This window comes from Megascapheus bottae, chromosome X (assembly GCF_031878675.1).
Source record: "Megascapheus bottae isolate mThoBot1 chromosome X, mThoBot2.hap1, whole genome shotgun sequence".
Classification (NCBI taxonomy): domain Eukaryota; kingdom Metazoa; phylum Chordata; class Mammalia; order Rodentia; family Geomyidae; genus Megascapheus; species Megascapheus bottae.
The window spans coordinates 3,025,247-3,043,947 of NC_143547.1; the positions used below are offsets into that span (position 1 = coordinate 3,025,247).

The following is an 18,701-nucleotide window of genomic DNA, read 5'->3' on the forward strand; positions in this document are numbered from 1 at the left end:
CTGTGGCTCAAAGTGGTAAGAGTGCTAGCCTTAGACATAAAAGCTCAGGGTCAGCGCCCAGGCCCTGAGTTTAAGCCCCATGACCAACAACAATAACAAAGGATTTGTCTTTGAACTAGGAGAGCTTTTGCAAAACTACATTCATATCTTCTCCGTGAACTTTTTAATATTCTTGCCCTGATTCCTTCTACCCCTTAGGTCTGGTTAAATCACAGGCGTCTTCTCCTAGTTTTTGTCCTGTCAGAGCATTTGCTGATAGGCATAGCCGCTCCTTCCCTCCCTTCGTGGACCCTCTGCCACATAAGGCAAAGTAAGTACCATTTTCCGATTAGCTTCAGTTGAAGCATGTCACCTGTTACCTTGTACTTTGGTTGTGTCAGGTGATTTAATGAACTGAACACTGTGTGTGTGTGTGTGTGTGTGTCTGCACATGGACATGTGTACGTATGCATGTGCATATGTGCGTGTGCATGTGTGCGTGTGAATGGGTATCTGTATGTTGCTGGGATGGAACACAGATCATCGTACATGCTGAGCAAGCACTCTACCAGTGAGCCACAGCCCAGGCCTGGAGCCATTATGTATAAGCCGAAGAACAATAAATTTTGTACATGTGTTTCCTGAGGCACAAAAAGCTTTTTTTCAACCCTCTGCTCTTGGCTTTGGGGTTATTAACACTTCCCATTCGTGAATTTTGTTTTTCTGATATAGTATTTATCAGAGACAAGTTGAAGTTCAAGACAAAATTGAAATATCAAACCTGGACAAGCTACCTGTTAATGATAATGAAGAATTTGAATCATCTTTTCAATGTAAGTTCACTGTAGATATTTGATAAGCCGATTAGCTGCAAATGCAGAAAGCTTACTTTCGGTGAAACATAGCTATTAGTATATTTTGTGATAGACCTCAATTGCCAATATATTGCCTCGTTTTTAGGGATGCCTCTGAATCTCTGTTTAGAAGTATTCAGGACTATCCACAATTTCAAAGTTACAGGGAAACCCATCAATAAATCCTTAATTTGCCAACTTTGGAATTATCTCAGATTTAAAACAAGTAAATTTTCGCTGGGTGCTGATGGCTCACACCTGTAATCTAGCTACTCAGGAAGTTGAGATCTAAGGAGCCAATTCAAAGCCAGCCAGTGCAGGAAGAAAGTCTGTGAGACACTTATCTCCAATTAAACACCAGAAAACCGGAAGTGGCATAGTGGCTTAAAGTGGTAGAGGAAAAAGAGCAAAAAGAAGCCTAGGAACAGTGCCCAGGCCAAGGGTTCAAGCCCCAAAATTGGTTAAAAAATTAAATTAAATAAAAAAGTAATTTTTCTTTAGATTGGTTCTGTTCATTACTCAAATTTAGAAAACTGTCTTCAATGAAAAACTATTAAAATAAATACATACAGGGCCAGGACCATGGCGTAGTGGCAGAGTGCTTGCCTAGAATGCACAAAGCCCTGGGTTCAATTTCTTGGTACCACATACACAGAAAAAGCTGGAAGTGGTGCTGTGGCTCAGGTAAAAAGTGCTAGCCTTGAGAAAGCCCAGGGACAGTGCCCAGACCCTGAGATCTTGCCTTAGACTATTTCACCCCGTAGTCTACTCTAGAAGTACAACAAATGTCTAATACATTATCTCTGATGCTCTTTATCACTAGAGAAATCTTTACTTTCATATGTAATCTAGCCTTGTAAACTTCATCATCAAATCTGAAAATGTCATATTTTGGACAGTTCAATGAGAAAGCTTAGGAAATTTTGTAGTTTTTTTTTCTTTTTTTTTTTTGTGGGTCATGGAGCTTGAACTCAGCCTGGGTACTGTCCCTGAGCTCTTCAGCTCAAGGCCACCACCCTACCTCTGGGCCTGGGCGTTGTCCCTGAGCCCTTTAGCTCAAGGCTATTGCCCTACCCTTGAGCTAAGCCCCACTTCCTGTTTTCTAGGGGTTAATTGGAGATAAGAGTCTCAGGTCCTTTTGTGCCTGGGCTGGCTTTGAACCTTGATCCTCAGATCTCAGCCTTCTGAGTAGCTAGATTACAGGCATGAGCCTCTGAGCCTGGCTAAATTTTGAAGTTTTTTTAACTCACTAGTTAAAAGGACTTTGTTTAAACCATTGATGTTTAAATTGAATTCAAATAATATATCAGCAATCCAGTGAATTATATTCTTTTAGTAGATTGATTTTTCCTGTTGGGTAATGAAGTGAATAAATGTAACTCTAAAGTAGAAGAATATCTAGAGAATTGATATTGACAAGTAGTTGAGAATATTCTGCAATGCTATCAGAAAGGGCTCAGTCTTTCCAGCTGAGTTCGAGTCCCTTCTGGTTAGATCGTCAAACCCTGCACTTCTCTCTCTTTGCTTGCCATTGTTACTAAGGACTCAGCACAATTGTCTTACCTCCTGTAGATGCAAAGAACAGGTCAAGGCAGTTTGAAAGCGATGAGTTCCACCCAGCTGGTGATATGCCTCTCATGGATGCTGCTACAGTTGCTGTAACACCCAGACCCACCCCATATCACTACCCAAGTAAGTGGTTCTTCTTTTCAGTGAGCAGGCAGCACAGCCATACATTGAATGCCAATATATATGCTCTGTAAATTCCTTCCTGTAGCCACTGAAGCACATTTGAGAGCATAAATGATTCCAAGGCTTGGATTTGGGGTGTTACCATTGTTAGTGACATTTTTGAAGAACTCCCCATATAAACATGTAAAATTATTGTTGATGAAAACTTCTGAAGAGAAGCTTTCTCATTTAGTCTTTCACGGGAGAGTTGCCTTTATTATTATTATTATTATTATTATTTATAATTATTATTTTGATTGATTGGTCATGGGGCTTGAATTCTGGGCCTGGACACTCTCCCTAAACTCTTCAGTTCAAGGCAACCATCCTACCCTTTGAGCCAAGGTACCACTTCTAGTTTTCTGGTGGTTAATTGGAGATAAGAGTCTCACAGACTTTTGCGCCTAGGCTGGCTTTGAACCGTGATCCTCAGATCTCAGCCTCCTGAGTAGCTAGGATTACAGGAAAACACTTTTCCTGATCACCATCTAATAAAACAATTACAAGTGTCCCTGAGTTTTTTCTCCACAATCTATTACCAGGAACCTTTATCATCTTGAGAAATAATGAGGAAACACAGAAATAATGGCCAACTCCCATCCTGTATCTCTAACATGAACAACTTTTTCTGTTTGCTTCGTTTGTGTTTTAAGAAACTTAAATAGTAAAACATTATATTTCAGTCAGGAGCTGGTGGCTCATACTTGTAATCCTAGCTAAGATTATGGTTCATAGCCAGCCTGGGCAAGAAAGTCTATGAGACTCTTACCTCAAATTAATCAGCAGGAAACCAGAAGTGGAGCTGTGGCTTAAGTTGTAGACGACCACCCTTGAGCAAAACGCTAAAGGTCTATGCCAAAGCTTCAAGTTTCAGTAGTGAATTTAAAAAAAGAAAAAGTAAAGCCTGTTTCCGTTTACAGGAAAGCTGATGGCACATGTTATCCCTGAAAGAAAACTTGGCATCAGATTTTTCCTGTCTAGTCCATACTTCCTTCCTCTCCTCCAGCTTACCTCCCTCCCTCTCTGGTGGTAGATGGAGCAGGGAGCAGGAAACTTGAAGCAGGGAGCTGGGCTGGGAGATTTGTGCTTTGGTCCAGCTTGGGCCAACAACCAGGCCCTTTTTTGCTTGGACCAAAATATAAGCCTCAAATTCGCAAGAAAATGACTCATGTAAAGCCACCATTAGTCCCTCCCAAACATGCGGACATGATCCCCCAAACATACTAAAAGCCTCTTGTTAGCAGTTTCTTAATTTAACCCACAGTACTCAGGAACATGTATAATCAGGGGATAAAGCAAGAGGTTTTGAAAGGATTGGCTAACTTTGCTGACTCCAAGATGAATCTGCTTTGGAAGGCATTTACTTAACCAGATTTGACTAACAGCCTTTGCTGCTGAGTGCCTTCCTAGGGGCAGGCCTACCGGATAAACACTTATTTTTGTGGGTCATGGGGCTCGAATTCGGCCTGGGCCTTGTCCCTGAACTCTTCAGCTCAAGGCTACAGCGCTACCCTTGAGCCAAGCCCCACTTCCTGTTTTCTAGAGGTTAATTGGAGATAAGAGTCTCAGGTCCTTCTGTGCCCGGGCTGGCTTTGAACCTTGATCCTCAGACCTCAGCCTCCTGAGTAGCTAGGATTACAGGTGTGAGCCACCACACCCAGCTCACATGCACACTTTTGTCTTTATGGAGTCTTGGACATGGAGGCCATCTCCAATGCCCTCAGAAGGGAGGCGCTGCTCCAGCTGAGAAAGGGCACTTTCTCAGAACTGAGTGAAGGAACCAAAATGACAGTTGATTAGGGAAATTAGGAAAGAGCTAGTCAGTCTGCCTCCAGATATAATGTAGATTATAATAATGCTTTCTAGATCATAACTTTGTGTCTTTGGGACACTTCTGGACCTGTGTCAGAAAGGTCTCTGTGTGCTTCCCTTAGCTCCCAGGGACAAAAAAAGCTTCCTCCCTTCTCCCCAGCTTCCTCCTCTCCCAGCCCTGTTTTTAGATTACTATTCCTTCTAAGGAGGGAATACCATCCAGGAGTGCCCTTCCTTCACCAGCAAGGCAGATATTACATTTCTGCCTATGGAAGCCACCTTTCCTATTGCTCACGAGCTCAGGTGAGCCTGTGGGTTTCTCTGCTTTATTGGTTTTGCTCAGGTAAGGCCCACATTGAAAGAGAAAGACAAGTGTTGTCATCTAGGAGCCTGAGACTTAAACGTTTGAAGTGTAGGGACTAGACAAGTATTTAAACATAGGCCTTATCGATAGAATAGAATAGAATAGATTAGAATAGAATAGAATAGAATAGGTATGAAAGGTGAAGTGTAGTTGGGAGTTATTTGTCACTGGGAGAATAAGGAGTGGCATTTAAACTGGGTTTGAAATAGCATTTGGGTTTTGTGGCAGAGGCAGAAAGAATAGTGCAGCTCAGGTTAAGGAGCCAGGGAAGGTGCAAAACAAAAACCATGGCTAAAGTCCAGCAATCCTTATGGAAAGGAAAAGATAGATTCTCAGACCCTGAACCACAGCTTCTTTGCAGGAAATGCATAGTGCTGGTGGCCAAGTTGCTGGAGCATTGACTTCCACATTCAGCTTCCCAGGGAAATGGTTCCCAGAAGTTTCTCTGCACCAGCAAGATGAGATACTCAAACATGCAGCCAGCCCTGATAGCCAAGTGGATACAGAGTATAAAATAACCATATTTTTAAAGGACAAGATCTCCCTGTATTGCTCAAGGTCTCAGGCAGTCCTTTTGCCTCAACGTCCTGAGTAACTAGAACCACAGGCATGTACTACCATGATCTGCCTAGAAAGAACATGATGAAAGTGTTGGTGTAGCTTGAGGGGTAACGCTAGTACTGTGGACTTTCCACGTGCTAATTATAGGAACATGGAATATGATGCTAGAGAGGGAGAGACGAAGACATTTCAAAAGATGCGGGAAGCCAGGCACCGGTGCCTCATGCCTATACGCCTTGCCACTCAGGAAGCTGAGATCTGAGGATCATGGTTCAAAGCCAGCCCAGGCAGGAAAGCCCATGAGACTCTTATCTCCAAATAATCACCAGAAAACCTGAAGTGGCACTGTGGCTCAAGGGGTAGGGTGGTAGCCTCAAGCTGAAGAGCTCAGGGACAACACTCAGGCCCAGAGTTCAAGCTCTATGACTGACAAAAAAAAAGATGTGGGAATGGTTCAGTCCAAGATGATCACTAAGACCCCAGGAATGATCACCATCAATGTGAAGGAAACAGAATGAACAGCGAACAGGGTAGGGTGTTGCTGTATTGTTTGGAGAATGAGACTTGAGCCACATTACAGGAGGAGAAGTTATAAAACTGCTGTGTAAATAAACAGCAGGGATAATAGTTCAGTCACAGTCCCACAGATGGTGGAGAAATCACAATCAAACACAGGCAGAAATATAAGATTTGCCATGGAAAGACTGAGGCAGGGAAGAGATCAGTAAGCACAGAGGACATAGCACGGAGGAGAGTTGAGGTCATTCCTGGTGACTTGTATTTGTCCCAGGAAAATACAAGGTAAGAGATAATTGCTTCACATAGGTCTAGGGGATTGAAGACAATAACAGTGACACAACAGCTTGAAACAGGTCACCAGAATCCGTGAAAAGCATCAAGTGATCTTCTTGCCAACTGGTCTATATTCACTAAGGAAAAAAAAAACTGATGCTGGAAGCTTTCCCCTTGTTTTTGTTTTTGTTTGTTTGTTTTTATCTTGCTAGATATAGAGTTGAAACAGCAAGGGGAGCAAAATGATGAAGAAAAAGTGTGGGATCAACATGTAAAAGAACAAATGCATACAGAAGAAAGAAGGCAGAGTGACCGACAAGAAGCTCTAGAAAGGGAACGAAGAGAACTGGCAAAACTGGATCACGAGAGGGTAATATGTGTGACTTAAGTCTCTGTACTAGATTCTCCATTGGATGTCTTCAGTAGGTTCCTTGAGCTCAAGGAGATGCACCAATAGTGTCCTGAGTGCAGAGAAGTGGCAGGCAACTGTGAAAACATCCCTGGCCTCTCTTTGGCTTCCTAGCAGAAAAAGTGTTTGAAAGCACTTAGATATATTCTTTCAGTGAGTCCTTACAAGGCCTCTAAGGAAGGCAGACTAGGCTTTGCTTTACCATTTTTTTGTATGGGCATCCAAAGTCAGCTAGCTAGGACTAGAAAGTGGCTCAAGAGAAGAGCTGCCAGACTGGAAATTCACAGCTGCTTCCAGGAACACATACTGCCTGCCTCCTTCCTGTACTATAATTTTCTTCTTGCCTTCCATGCCCTGGTTTTGCTCCTGGGTAGGTGAGTTATTCTGGCCACTTCACATGCTATATGAATGGTCTTGGATTCCTTGCCGATTTAGGTCTCCGTGCACAGGACATTTGAGGAAAGTAATGCCTTCCTTCCTTGGTGGTCTCTCATTGATACATCAAAGACTTCATTTTGAATGCGTGTGTATCTATTTCTGTAGCATGCAAATTGTACTAACATTATATTATGTTTATTAAACACTTGAAAGCTGTTTGCGTGTGTGCAAGTTTGGGGGCTCAAACCTAGATCCTGGCCACTGTCCCTCAGCTCTCAAGGCTAGTACTCTACCACTTGAGTTACAGCTCCATTTCCAGCTTTGGGGTGGTTCATTGGAGACTTCCCTGCCTCGGCTGGCTTCAAACTGTGATCCTCAGCTCTTAAATGCCCCAAGTAGCTAGGATTAAAGGCATGAGTTACCAGTGGTTGGCAAGCTGTTTAAAGCCTAATTATATATTATCTATTTTCTAGAAGCTGATTGAAGAATCACTAAGGATTGAAATGGAAAAAGAACTAAAAACAAGTGTTCAAGAAGTGAACGACAAATCTGCTCATGAGGAAAATCCTTTAGAGAAGTACATGAGAGTCATCCAGCAGCAACAAGACCAGGCATCTGTAAATAAGGTTCCCTTTCTATGGCCAGGACATTTTCTAAGAGTAGCAGAGGAGTGGAGGGGCACTGATTTATTGTCTGTCTTTGTTGAAGACAACATGATGAGAAACGTAGAAAACGTGTACTTCAAATAGAACCTCAAATGTTTTAAATATTAGTATTTCAACAAAATTTCATCATGTTGACTTGGGCAAAACAGTAATGAGATTTTCATTTGTCTAAGTTCATATAGGTTGGCATATCTTATTCAAAACCAGAAGTGATCATCTATCACTGAATAACAAATGCAGTGATTGTATGACACTTTTTCGAAGTCTGAATTATGAGTGTTGGACATTTATACTGTAGTTTGATATGTTACTAAAAATGCACACTAAAATGTCTTGCTAAGACTCATATTACCTGTATATTGAAAAGATAGTTCTTAGAGAAATCAGTGTTTCAAGAAATGAACTCAATTTATTCTATCTTCCTATCAGGGTTTGAAAAAGATATCCGGAGAATGCTCTCTAGTGGATACACTACAAGATAGTGAAAAGGATGAGAGGTATGGTTTCCCCAACACTTTAATCAAACATTTGTTGCTCATATGCTTCACACATTTGAGGTTGTGTTTAAGAGATTATTGGAGCAGCCAAAATTACTGATTTCTAAATTGGGTTTGATTGTGCATGCCTGAGTTAGGATGATCATGAATTTGAAGCTAGAGGGACTGGCAGTGTAGCCTAGTGGTAGAGTGCTTGCCTAGCATGCAAGAAGACCCGGGTTCTAGTCCTGGGTACCACACACATAGAAAAAGCCTGAAGTGGTGCTTTGGCTTAAGTGATAGAGCTCTAGACTTGAGAAAGTCTAAGGACAGTGCTCTGGACCTGAGTTCACGCTCCACGACTGGCAAAAAAAATTGAGGCTAGCAGGGGCAAAGGAGAAAAAAAAAACTGACTTCAGAAAAGTCCACTTTGTAGGCCAGTGCGATGACTCATGCCTATAATCCTAGCTGTTCAGGAGGCTGAGATCAGAGGATCATAGTTCAAAGCCAGCCTGGGCACTAAAGACCCTGAGACTCTTATCTCCAATTAACCACCAGAAAACGGGAAGTGGTGCTGTGGCTCCAAAGGTAGGGCGGTAGCCTTGAGCTGAAATGCTCAGGGACAGCTCCTAGGCTAAGAGTTCAAACCCCATAACCAACACTCACACACACAAAAAGAAAGAAAAGTCCACGGTGATCTTTCTATCGTTGTGATCCTGATCCTCATACAAATTATATGTCAGGGCAGAAACCTCACAGAGAAAGGTTGAGAACATTATGAAGATCTCTAACTTAATATGACTGTCTTAAATTTTTAATTTTTATATAATTTAGTCTTGCAGGCTTGTCTCAGGAAGATCAAGATGACGTCTGGTAATCTTACGTTAGCACCCTGGCTTCTTATATACAACAGTGAGAAATTACACAACACGGACTCCTTGTTAAATGTTTCTCTGTAATCAGACACAATTCTTAATAAAACGAAAACTATGTCATCAAGTGTGATTTTGACATGATTTTATTTTTGTGTTGTATGAACCCAGAATAACTTAGTGAAGAGAAAGCTAAGCCATAGAATTTCTCATTTGTGGCTGAGTGCTTGCCTCTTTTGCTTATAATCCTATCTACTCAATAGGCTAAGATCTGAGGATCAAGATTTGAAGGTAGCCCAGGCCAGAAAGTCTGTGAAACTCTTTCCCCTGCCCCGCCCCCCTGGTCCTGGGGTTTGAACTCAGAGCATGGGCACTATCCCTGAGCCTCTTTGTACTGAGGGCTAGTGCTCTACCACTTGATCCACAGTGCCGCTTCTGGCTTTTTCTGTTTATCTGGTATTGTGGAATCACACCCAGGGCTTCATGCATGCTAGGCATGCACTCTGCCACTAAGCTACATCCTCAGCTCCAAGTCCATGAAACTCATCTCCAATTAGCCACCCCAAAATTGGGAGTAAAGCTGTGGCTTAAAGTGATAGAGTGCTAGCCTTGAGCAAAAAACAGATCAGGGATAATGTCCAGACCCTGAGTTCAAGCCCCTTGACTGACAAAAGAAAGCTTGCCTCATTCATTATACTTACATGAAAACTTCCTGATTAAATTCTAGGCCTACAGTTTAAAAGTTTATACAATGTGCCTTCAGAGTTGTGCTATGACTTGCAAGACATGAGGCCATCTTCTAGAACTCTCATGTTTTCTTTTTTTTTTTTATTGTAATTAGTAAAAGGGTTACATGATATTTGCCAGATAGAAGGTGCATTAATTCACATACATTGATACCCTTTCACATGTCTTGGTACCCATTACCCTCCCCCCCACGCCCCACACCCGAACTCTCATGTTTTCTCTCCACATAAAGACACAGACTCTTCTAAGCTCTAGAGATAGTTTGACACCCACTGTGATTTAGATATGTCCCTCAAAAAATATGTATTTTGGCCTAAACTCCAATCGATTATATTAAGAAGTGGGTCTCTAGGAGGTAATTGAGTCATAAGGGCAGAACCCTCCTGAATAGGATTAATGACCTTATGAAAGGGTTGACGGGAATTAGCTAGGCCTTTTTGTTGTCTCACAATTTGAACACACAGCATTCATTCCCTTGGGGGAATTCAACAGGGTACCATTGTGGAAGCTGAGACTAGGCCCTCAACCAGGCACTAAATCAAACCATAAGAAATATACTTCTGTTCTTTATAAATTAGCCAGCCAGAGGTATTTTGTTACAGTAGTAGGAGTAGGCTGAGATTCCACATCTTTACTGTGGAATATTTGGGTTTTGCTTTTTGTACTGGCCCTGGAACTTGAACTCAGGGCCTGGGACTTGTCCCTAAGGTTTTTTTTTTCTTTTTGCCAGTCCTGGGGACTGAACTCAGGGACTGAGCACTGTCCTTGGGCTTTCCTCAAGTGCTCTAACATTAGAGCCACAGCACCTCCTCTGGCTTTTGTATATATGTGGTACCGAGGAATTGAACCCAGGTCTTTGTGCATGCTAGGCAAGCACTCGATCATTAGACCAAACTCCCCGCCCTGTCCCTGAGTTTTTGTTTTATGTTTTTTTTTCCTCGAGGCTAGTGTTCTACCACTTGAGTCACAGCTCCATTTCCAGCTTTCTCATGGCTAATCAGGGACAAGTTTCATGAACTGTTTTGACTGGGCTGGCTTTGAACCATGATCTTCAGACCTCAGCCTCCTGAGTAAAATTATAGGCGTGAGCCACTGGCACCTAGCTAGTATTTATTTCTAATGAATTGATCAAAAACTGTTTGTGTTTTTAAATAAGTAGGCTCATTTCTATAATTTTGGCTTTCTTTTCATCTCGTTAAGAATTTTTCAAAGGAAAATGGAAAACCTCTGCCTTTCACGGGTTCCTACATTTGATGGTAGGATTATTGTTAATAATTAAAGAGACCACTTGTGTTTTTTCCAACCATGATTTATTTAGGACACTAATGTGGCTTCTGAAATTGCATAAAATGCTACTTAAACAGAATGTACTAAAAAGACAAACAACATGCCAATTTGGCGCCTGCTTGGTCTGCCACGCCTGCTGAAGGGCAGTGATCCACAGTCGGCACCTCCTTTAGAAGTATCAATGTGTCAGTAATGATACAGGCTGGTCCTCACAAGGAAAGGTCAGATGTTAGAAAATCCAAATGCACAATCAGGCTGGCAAAGGAGGAGTTTTAAAAATTATAAAATGACATTTTAAGTAATTTCGTCCTGCTTCAGGAAATAAATGTTAGAACAACATTCTGTTATATTCCTGGATAAACCTTTCATTATACATTTATTCTTTGGGGTTGAAAATCAGCCAACAGTACGTAAGCTCTTACTAAGGATCCCCAAGGTTTCTGCTTTGCCCAAGTTGAAGCCTTGTATTAATCATGTAGGTAGATGGCTTTTATTTGTTGGAGAAAGTAGTCAGAAAATGTTTATAGATCTATAATGGGCTAGTGGTATTCTATGCAAAATATAGCCCAGTGGGTTACAAGGTTTTCTCAAATTACTTTCACTGACACTATAGAGATTTTTATGAGAAATAAAATGTATAGCACTCTTTCATGGACTAGATTTCTATACAAATGGTGAAATCTCGATTATGCATATTTAAAAATGACACAACACTGAGAACACAGAAAGATAGGATTTATGTATGGTAAAAAGGCAAGCGAATGAAGCTATAATTTTATTTTCATTACTCTTAGTACATCCACAACTATTTCCACCTAAATAGATCTTTAAAATAAGCATACACAAGTATTGACTATTATCTACAAATATTTATTGTAACACTTGAATAGAACTACAGGAAGCCCTTGGCACTGATAGAAAATATTGATTCACTGTTAGGTTACAAAAATTTATACATAGCAAAATTTAATGCTCTTTACATAAAAAATATTAGACTACTTCAACAAAACTTTTGGAAATTCTTGGTAATAGCTACCAGAATTAGAAAAGTAAAATCAGGCTGCCTCTTCTAGAACACTGGACTACAACAGCACCTCCACTGTTGGAAAAGAAATATTAAAGTCTGTCATGCAACAGGAAAACAAAACACTAATCTACGTTGGAACAACTGTTCTACACAGAAGAGAGCTTCTTCCAATTCAAAATAATCCAAATAGGCATTGTAGGCATTAACCAAAAAAAGTCAAATGAAATATTATACTCGATGTTCAATTTTAATAGCATCTTGATAAAGGTATGCTTCCTTTCATTTGAATACATTTCTGCATGTGTATATGTTTTAAAATCCAGGAAACAGCCAAACCACAAGTTAATTCTTAACATGAATATACATAGTTAACCCTATTGTATGCAGCCCCTTTTGAAAAGCACTGATGCACCCCACAATTATATGAATCATTTCAGAAAGAACAACACAAAGTTTACCATCACTAATACCCAGTATCTATAGTCACTTAATGTTCTGGAACACAATGAGTTAGAAGGCAAGTTTCTTTTGCAAATGGCTTAGACTCAAGCAGTTTTCTTGCTGAACGTGAAACATCATTATTCCAGGAAATTAAGAAAAATAATGAAATAAATACCAATTCTAATGTAAGTTATTTAGGTATTCAAGTCTATAAAAGGAGGTTAGAAGTTTGTGGTCAATTTGTAGTTAGGTTTTAGATAGTTGGTATGAAAACTGTAAACTCATTATCCAGACCACTTAAAAATGTTTTAGAATTGGTGGTCATTTTAATAAGGTAACACTTCTTCATTAAGAAAAATATTTATGGAACAAAATTCTGTGAAGGTATTGGGGGGGTCTGGTTATAATATAAATTCTTAGAAATTTAAAGCAAATAGTTATTAAGGCAGAGCTGATATTTTCCCAACAAGAGTGACGATAATGGTGTCATTATCGTTTTGCTAAAATGAAATCGATTATAAAACTGATTTTTTTCAGTAATAAGTTTAGCAGTTTGTTTTAGCATTCCTGAAAAGAAGTAAATTTCTGATTTGGCCCAGAAAATTAATGGGACTGGACCTTAAAAATGAAAATATAAAAACATCAGTTGAAAGAATCATATCGTCTGTTGGGCCAAAGCTTAATAATGGTCAGCTGTCAGAAGTAGAACCTCACACCAACTTCATTTCATTGGATTTCCCAGGACAGGTGGCATATGTAAATTTATCGCCACATGCTTGAATGCTGGTATGTCAAAGGTCCCTCTCGAGTATCATGTATTCACCATGGCCTAGCTCAGTAGCATTGCTCTAGCAATAAATGTGCACATGCCCCAAATTTCTAAACAGTGAAAACCAGTATTTTTTTCAAAGTGTTTCCTTTTAAAATGGCTAACACAAAACCTCCAATATTTGTTCTAAAGAAAAAGATTTACCCACTGGAAAGGTTTTCCTAGAGATACATCCCAGCAGCTTGAGACAGACAGTGAAATGTTGGTACGTATACATGAGTTGGGTGGGATACACATCTGTACTGCAGAAGCATCTGTCTGATGATATGTCAGAGCTGTAAATTCGTCGGCTGAAACACTCTGGGAAACATTTATGTATAAGAATTGAGCTGTTCTTTTGATCGAGACTGGATATCTTGCAGTTCCTGTTCTTCCTTTGCTTTGATATCCTGGTAAGCCTGCATTTTGCTCGCATCCTTTAAGTAAGCCCAGTTAGAAGACAGTATCATGAGGAAGTGGATCTGGAAAAGAAGGGTGAGCATGATGGCTAGTGAGCATGTAAGAAGGCAAAGCGAGCTGCTAGTTAGATTAGACAGACTCAACTGTCAAAGGGGCCAAGGGTTATTTGCTATTAATACTCATCAGGCTAGCAGAGGGGTCAGACACAGAGCATACGCTACCAATTTGCTTCATATTAAAAAGGTTGAAGAAAAGTTAGTACACAAATATAGTGAACTTGGGAGGGGAAATGGCCAAAGTTAATGTTAAGAAACAGCAAAAATGAAATACAAGATGGTGCTTTTTTTTCTTTTTACCATTCTGAGGGTAAAGATTGATGCAGGAGCTCAGAAACACATTGTATTTTATTGTAAATAAATGTAGTACAAAGACCTAGTCCACCTGTGGATAAAAATCAATTCCCCCAAAGGCCTGAAAGTGTGAACAACGTTTATTTCGAGTAAATAATTTTAAAACCACATAATTGACATAGACAAAAATTAAATGAATGCCAAAACTGAAATGAACTAAGCAACGCATGCATAGGCTCTGTTTAACATATTTGTAGTAGTGAAACTACATTTTTCACTTTGTAAATATCATTTCAGTTCACACAGTGCAAAAATCCTTATCGTTTCTTTTACAGTGGATGTGGCACATACTTCTTTCTCGTTTGTTTTCCTTTACCCTGCAAAATAAATCTATTTCTCAATTTCTTTCGATTTCATACTTCCTTCTCCACATATCAGACACCTTCAGATCGGGGCCCAATTTCTCTCGCCGTTAAATTCATACATGCAATTTGAAAACTCACTATGATAAAACAATTACTACTCACCAAAACACAACTCAAAGTTACCAACTCTGTGGGTGCTAAGGGAAATCAAGAATGATACCCTTCTTTTTCTTCATATCTAGCTTATTTTGAGGGGGCAATTATTTAGTAGTAAATCATGTGGTCATAAAATTGTTTTAAAGCAAACTGAAAAGTATTATTTGTGAACTATCTGCTAGAAAGAGAGTGACAAAATGCTATCCACATTAAAACAATTCTCTTCCATTTTCTCTTCAGCACTTTGTTTTCATTTTCACCATTAAAGCCAGTTGTCAAGCATGCAAAAACTAACGGAAAATGCAGGTATGCCAAAGCATTAATACTTCCTCTGGAGATATTGCTCAAAGTTAAAGAAAATTATTTCTCAAAAGAAACACACCAATGTCAGTAAATAACTGAATCCTTTTCAAAATGTGGAAATAGCCAGATCTCATGGTCATAATTCATGTACAGTAAGTAAGATAATTCTACCATGCAAAAGGAGTTAACTGAAGCTATTTACAAATTACTGTAACAAAACTGCAGAAAAGCTAGACTGTTTTAGTCTGGAGGGTCAGTGATATTCATGCTACAGAGGAGAGCTCTCTAAAGCTCCTTATTGGCCTTATACAATTTAAAACTTAGTGCAGCAATCTTCCCGACTCTTAAACTTCAAAACCGCATAGTTATATGTGGTAGCCATCATGTAGATCAGCTGGTGGAAGAGAACAAAACAGGACAGTAAGATACAGGCAGTGAGGGCCCATGTCACGACACTCTATGCTGGGGCAGGGATGGATCCATGTGGCCTTTCTTTTTCCCCACTTCCAGGCACAACCAAGGGTTTTGACATCCAGCACACACACTTTTTTTCTGATCACACGTATATGATGTAAGTCCTTGGCTCTGCCCTCAGCTTATTAAAAAGACTTGGATATGTTTCAAGAATAAGATGGGAGAGCTGGGTCAGCAGCATGAGAAAGATGAAGCTCAGTGCCTCATTTCCCCTCATCTTTCCCAAACTGCCTGCTCAGCAGCAATTAATTCTCTTCCCTGTCCATTGCTCAGCCAAGAAAACAAGGGTGGTTTTTGGAAACCCCTGTTATGGGAAGGAATAATAATTAGCAAAACTGGAAAGGACTCATTTCCAAGGGAACTCCCTCTTGAACTACCAATCTTAGTGGGTTTTTCTTCAATCACACACACACATGCACACGCACACACATCAATGTTTATATCGTTGATTCTCATTATGTCCATCTTTCAAATTTGCCTGCTTGCTAAAAATTGATTTGTAATCACCAAATGGATACATGAAGCATTTTCTCAGCCATCAGTGAGCTCATACAGAGTGATTACTGTGTGTATTCCCAGCTGAGGTTGCATAAGGCAGTGCTCTGCCTTTTTATTCAGCTCTCAGGCTACAAACAAGTGTCCTTCTAGAGGTATTCATTTAGTGCCCCTTTTGTATGCTTTGTTGGTTTTGCTAAGATGGCTTACAAGAAAGCTGCAATATACCTCACACAAATAACATGTGTGTTAGGAAAAGTTCATTCAGGCATGAGTGACAGTGTGCTACTGGCTATGACTCCAATACTAATGGACTAGTGCTATATATAAATACAATTTTCCAACTGAAAAACATATGAAACAATGGTTATGCACTGACAGGTTGGTGAAAGTGATGAGACTAGAACTCTACCCTGTATTACTCTGGGGAAAAATCATTATATATATATATATATATATATATATACATATATATATATTTCAGAGTTCAAAGTGACTATAGAACATAACTACCATACATAATGAGATCAACTATCCATGCATACATGCATATATAGATAGATACATGTTTCTACTTGGAGATTAAGACTTCCTGGTAAAGAAATGGTCGGTGCCTCACGTGAACCGCCCTCCATGGATGCCGTCATGAAACTAAATGCTACAAGTGCATTTTCAGTGGTTGATTGCCTCTCTTTTCTCCAGAGGCCAAATTATATCACCTGTCATCAGTGCCAAGGCAGCCACCACTGCTTCTTTCAACCTAGACGTGTGGCACGTTTACACAGGTGTAGGCTACCCACAGCTCAGTGCCCAGATCTGGTGCTTCAGGAGGCTGATAAAGGCTGGAAGGGAAATCTGTCATTTGGAAGCTTGGGGAGGAGAGGAGCTAGACTCGAGTAGTCCACGGGTGGTTACTCACCAGGGCAATCACAGTGGCACCAGCTCCGGCACAGGCCACAATGAACAGGTGGTAGGACATGTAGAACTAGGAAAGAATGACACAGGGCACTGGCGTGAGCATTTGCTATAGAACAGAATGGCCTACGTGCATTCCAAAGTGTTGCTTCATGCTCCTTATCAGCTAACCTCTGTGAGACTCGACTCCCACCTTCATTACAGTTCTGGTTGCACGTTGGAATCACCTCGGTACCTTTACATTTTGCTGACGTCCAAGCTGCACCCTGCAACAATTGAATCTGGACTCTACATTTCGAGCCTTGGCCATGGTAAACCTGCCTTGATGAAGGCAGAGTGTGACTGAGGTGAAGACACTTTGCTCTGACCCAATCAGTTTTATGGATGCACAAACTGACAAGACAGGATAATGGCCAATTACTTTTGTAACTTGGTGCTTTTCAGACACACAGCAGCATTTCCTGAAATAGGCATGCTCCTACTAGTGTATCTAAGAATATTTTTGGGGGGCCGGGAGTTTGGCCTACTGGTAGAGTGTTTGCCTAGCATGCATGAAGACCTGGGTTCAATTCCTCAGTACCACATACATAGGAAAAAAGCGGAAGTGGTGCTTAGGCTCAAGTGGTAGAGTTCTAGCCTTGAGAAAATCCAAGTACAATGCTCAGGCCCTGAGCTTAAGCCCAGGATTCTCCAAAAACAAAGAAAAAAAAAGAATATTTTTTGCAAAGGCGCAATTCTAATGTGCCTCTTTAAAGCTACATAAAATTATATATGTGTCAAAAGGAACCCCAAGATACGGAGACGAAATCTCTTTTCCATTGTTGTTGCTTCTGTTTTTTTTTCTTTCTGTATGGTTCATTCATATGTCTATCTCTGAGAGGAGGGGAAAAGCACAGAACTTGAGGGGGAAAAGGGTGGAAAATGCAGCAGTACAGCTCACTGGATACTGATACACTGTTTGGAAATTAAGATTTCCTGATAAAAAAATGAACTACACAACTCGGGAGGGAGGGACTAGGAGAGAGTGAGGGAACTGAAGACACTGTACAAGAGGAAATGTACTCATTACCTGCCTCGTGTCATTGCAATCCCTCTGTATATCACCCTTATGATGGCAATAAAGTAAAATTTAAAGCATAATTTGGTTTGGAAAACAATTGCAAGCCCACAACTGAAGAATACCAGAGGTTCAAAAGAGTTTAAACCAAAGTATTAGGATATATTGCCAATTAAGGCTAAATGAGAAATGGAGGGGGGAAAAAACCCAAGTTATTCTGGAGCACAGGCATCAAATCCAGGGCCATATGCATCCTAGCTAGGCAAGCACTATACTGATGAGCTGTCATTGGCTTTTTGCCTTTTTTATTGTACTTTATTGTCGGGATAATGTGTAGAGGGGTTACAGTAATATTCATCAGGTAGTAGGTACATTACTTCTCAAACCTTGATACCCCTTCTCATGTTTTTGTCCCCCTTTCCCTCTCCTCTGCCTTTCCTAGTCATCTTGTTTTCCCTCTTCCCTTCCCTATTTCAAATAAACAAATAAATGTATATACAGTATACCAGTATACAAGTTCAGATACAGTAACCTCATGAGATTAACCATAAATGAGAAAACAAGAGAGAAAAGAAATTACTTCACATAGCACATTAAGAACAGCAATCACAAAGATTAACCTCTTGCTTCATTAACCTAGAGTTAATTTTGTTTAGACTCATCCTCTGTGACTTTATGTACACAGTTTCTGAGCTACTGTGATCCTCTGTTAGGAGAATACTAAAAGTGTATTAATTATTACAATCGAGGGAAACCATGGAACCTATGTTCCTTTGGGTCTGGCTTATTTCACTTAATATGATTTTTTCCAAGTCTTTCCATTTCCTTACAAATGGGACAATGCCATTCTTTCTGACAGCAGCTTAGAATTGCATTGTGTATAAATACCACATTTTGTTGATCCACTCATCAACTGAGGGACATCTGGGTTGGTTCCATATCTTTGCTATGGTAAAGAGTGCT

The 18,701-nt window shown here is 40.3% G+C and overlaps 2 protein-coding genes across 8 annotated transcripts in view; one reads left to right on the forward strand and one right to left on the reverse strand.

The window, feature by feature from the left end:
* Nucleotides 1-9,020, forward strand: part of Ofd1 (OFD1 centriole and centriolar satellite protein) — a 36,668-nt gene extending 27,648 nt beyond the window's left edge. For 2 of the 3 annotated variants that reach the window (XM_090326780.1, XM_090326778.1), the window contains 7 exons: nucleotides 199-310; nucleotides 712-812; nucleotides 2,406-2,525; nucleotides 6,306-6,463; nucleotides 7,354-7,506; nucleotides 7,975-8,042; nucleotides 8,856-9,020. In XM_090326780.1, the coding sequence (XP_090182906.1) occupies nucleotides 199-310; nucleotides 712-812; nucleotides 2,406-2,525; nucleotides 6,306-6,463; nucleotides 7,354-7,506; nucleotides 7,975-8,042; nucleotides 8,856-8,898 (755 nt within the window). In that variant the 3' untranslated portion in view covers nucleotides 8,899-9,020. The remainder of the gene's footprint in view (nucleotides 1-198; nucleotides 311-711; nucleotides 813-2,405; nucleotides 2,526-6,305; nucleotides 6,464-7,353; nucleotides 7,507-7,974; nucleotides 8,043-8,855) is intronic. The other variant, XM_090326779.1, reaches the window with a different exon arrangement.
* Nucleotides 9,021-11,992: 2,972 nt separating this feature from the next.
* Gpm6b (glycoprotein M6B) overlaps nucleotides 11,993-18,701 on the reverse strand; it is a 132,371-nt gene continuing 125,662 nt past the window's right edge. For 3 of the 5 annotated variants that reach the window (XM_090326458.1, XM_090326455.1, XM_090326457.1), the window contains 2 exons: nucleotides 16,686-16,751; nucleotides 11,993-13,685 (listed from right to left, as the gene is read on the reverse strand). In XM_090326458.1, coding sequence (XP_090182584.1) covers nucleotides 13,536-13,685; nucleotides 16,686-16,751 — 216 coding nt within the window. In that variant the 3' untranslated portion in view covers nucleotides 11,993-13,535. Of the gene's footprint in view, nucleotides 13,686-14,095; nucleotides 15,192-16,685; nucleotides 16,752-18,701 lie in introns of those variants that run through there. The other 2 variants (XM_090326456.1, XM_090326459.1) reach the window with 1 other exon arrangement.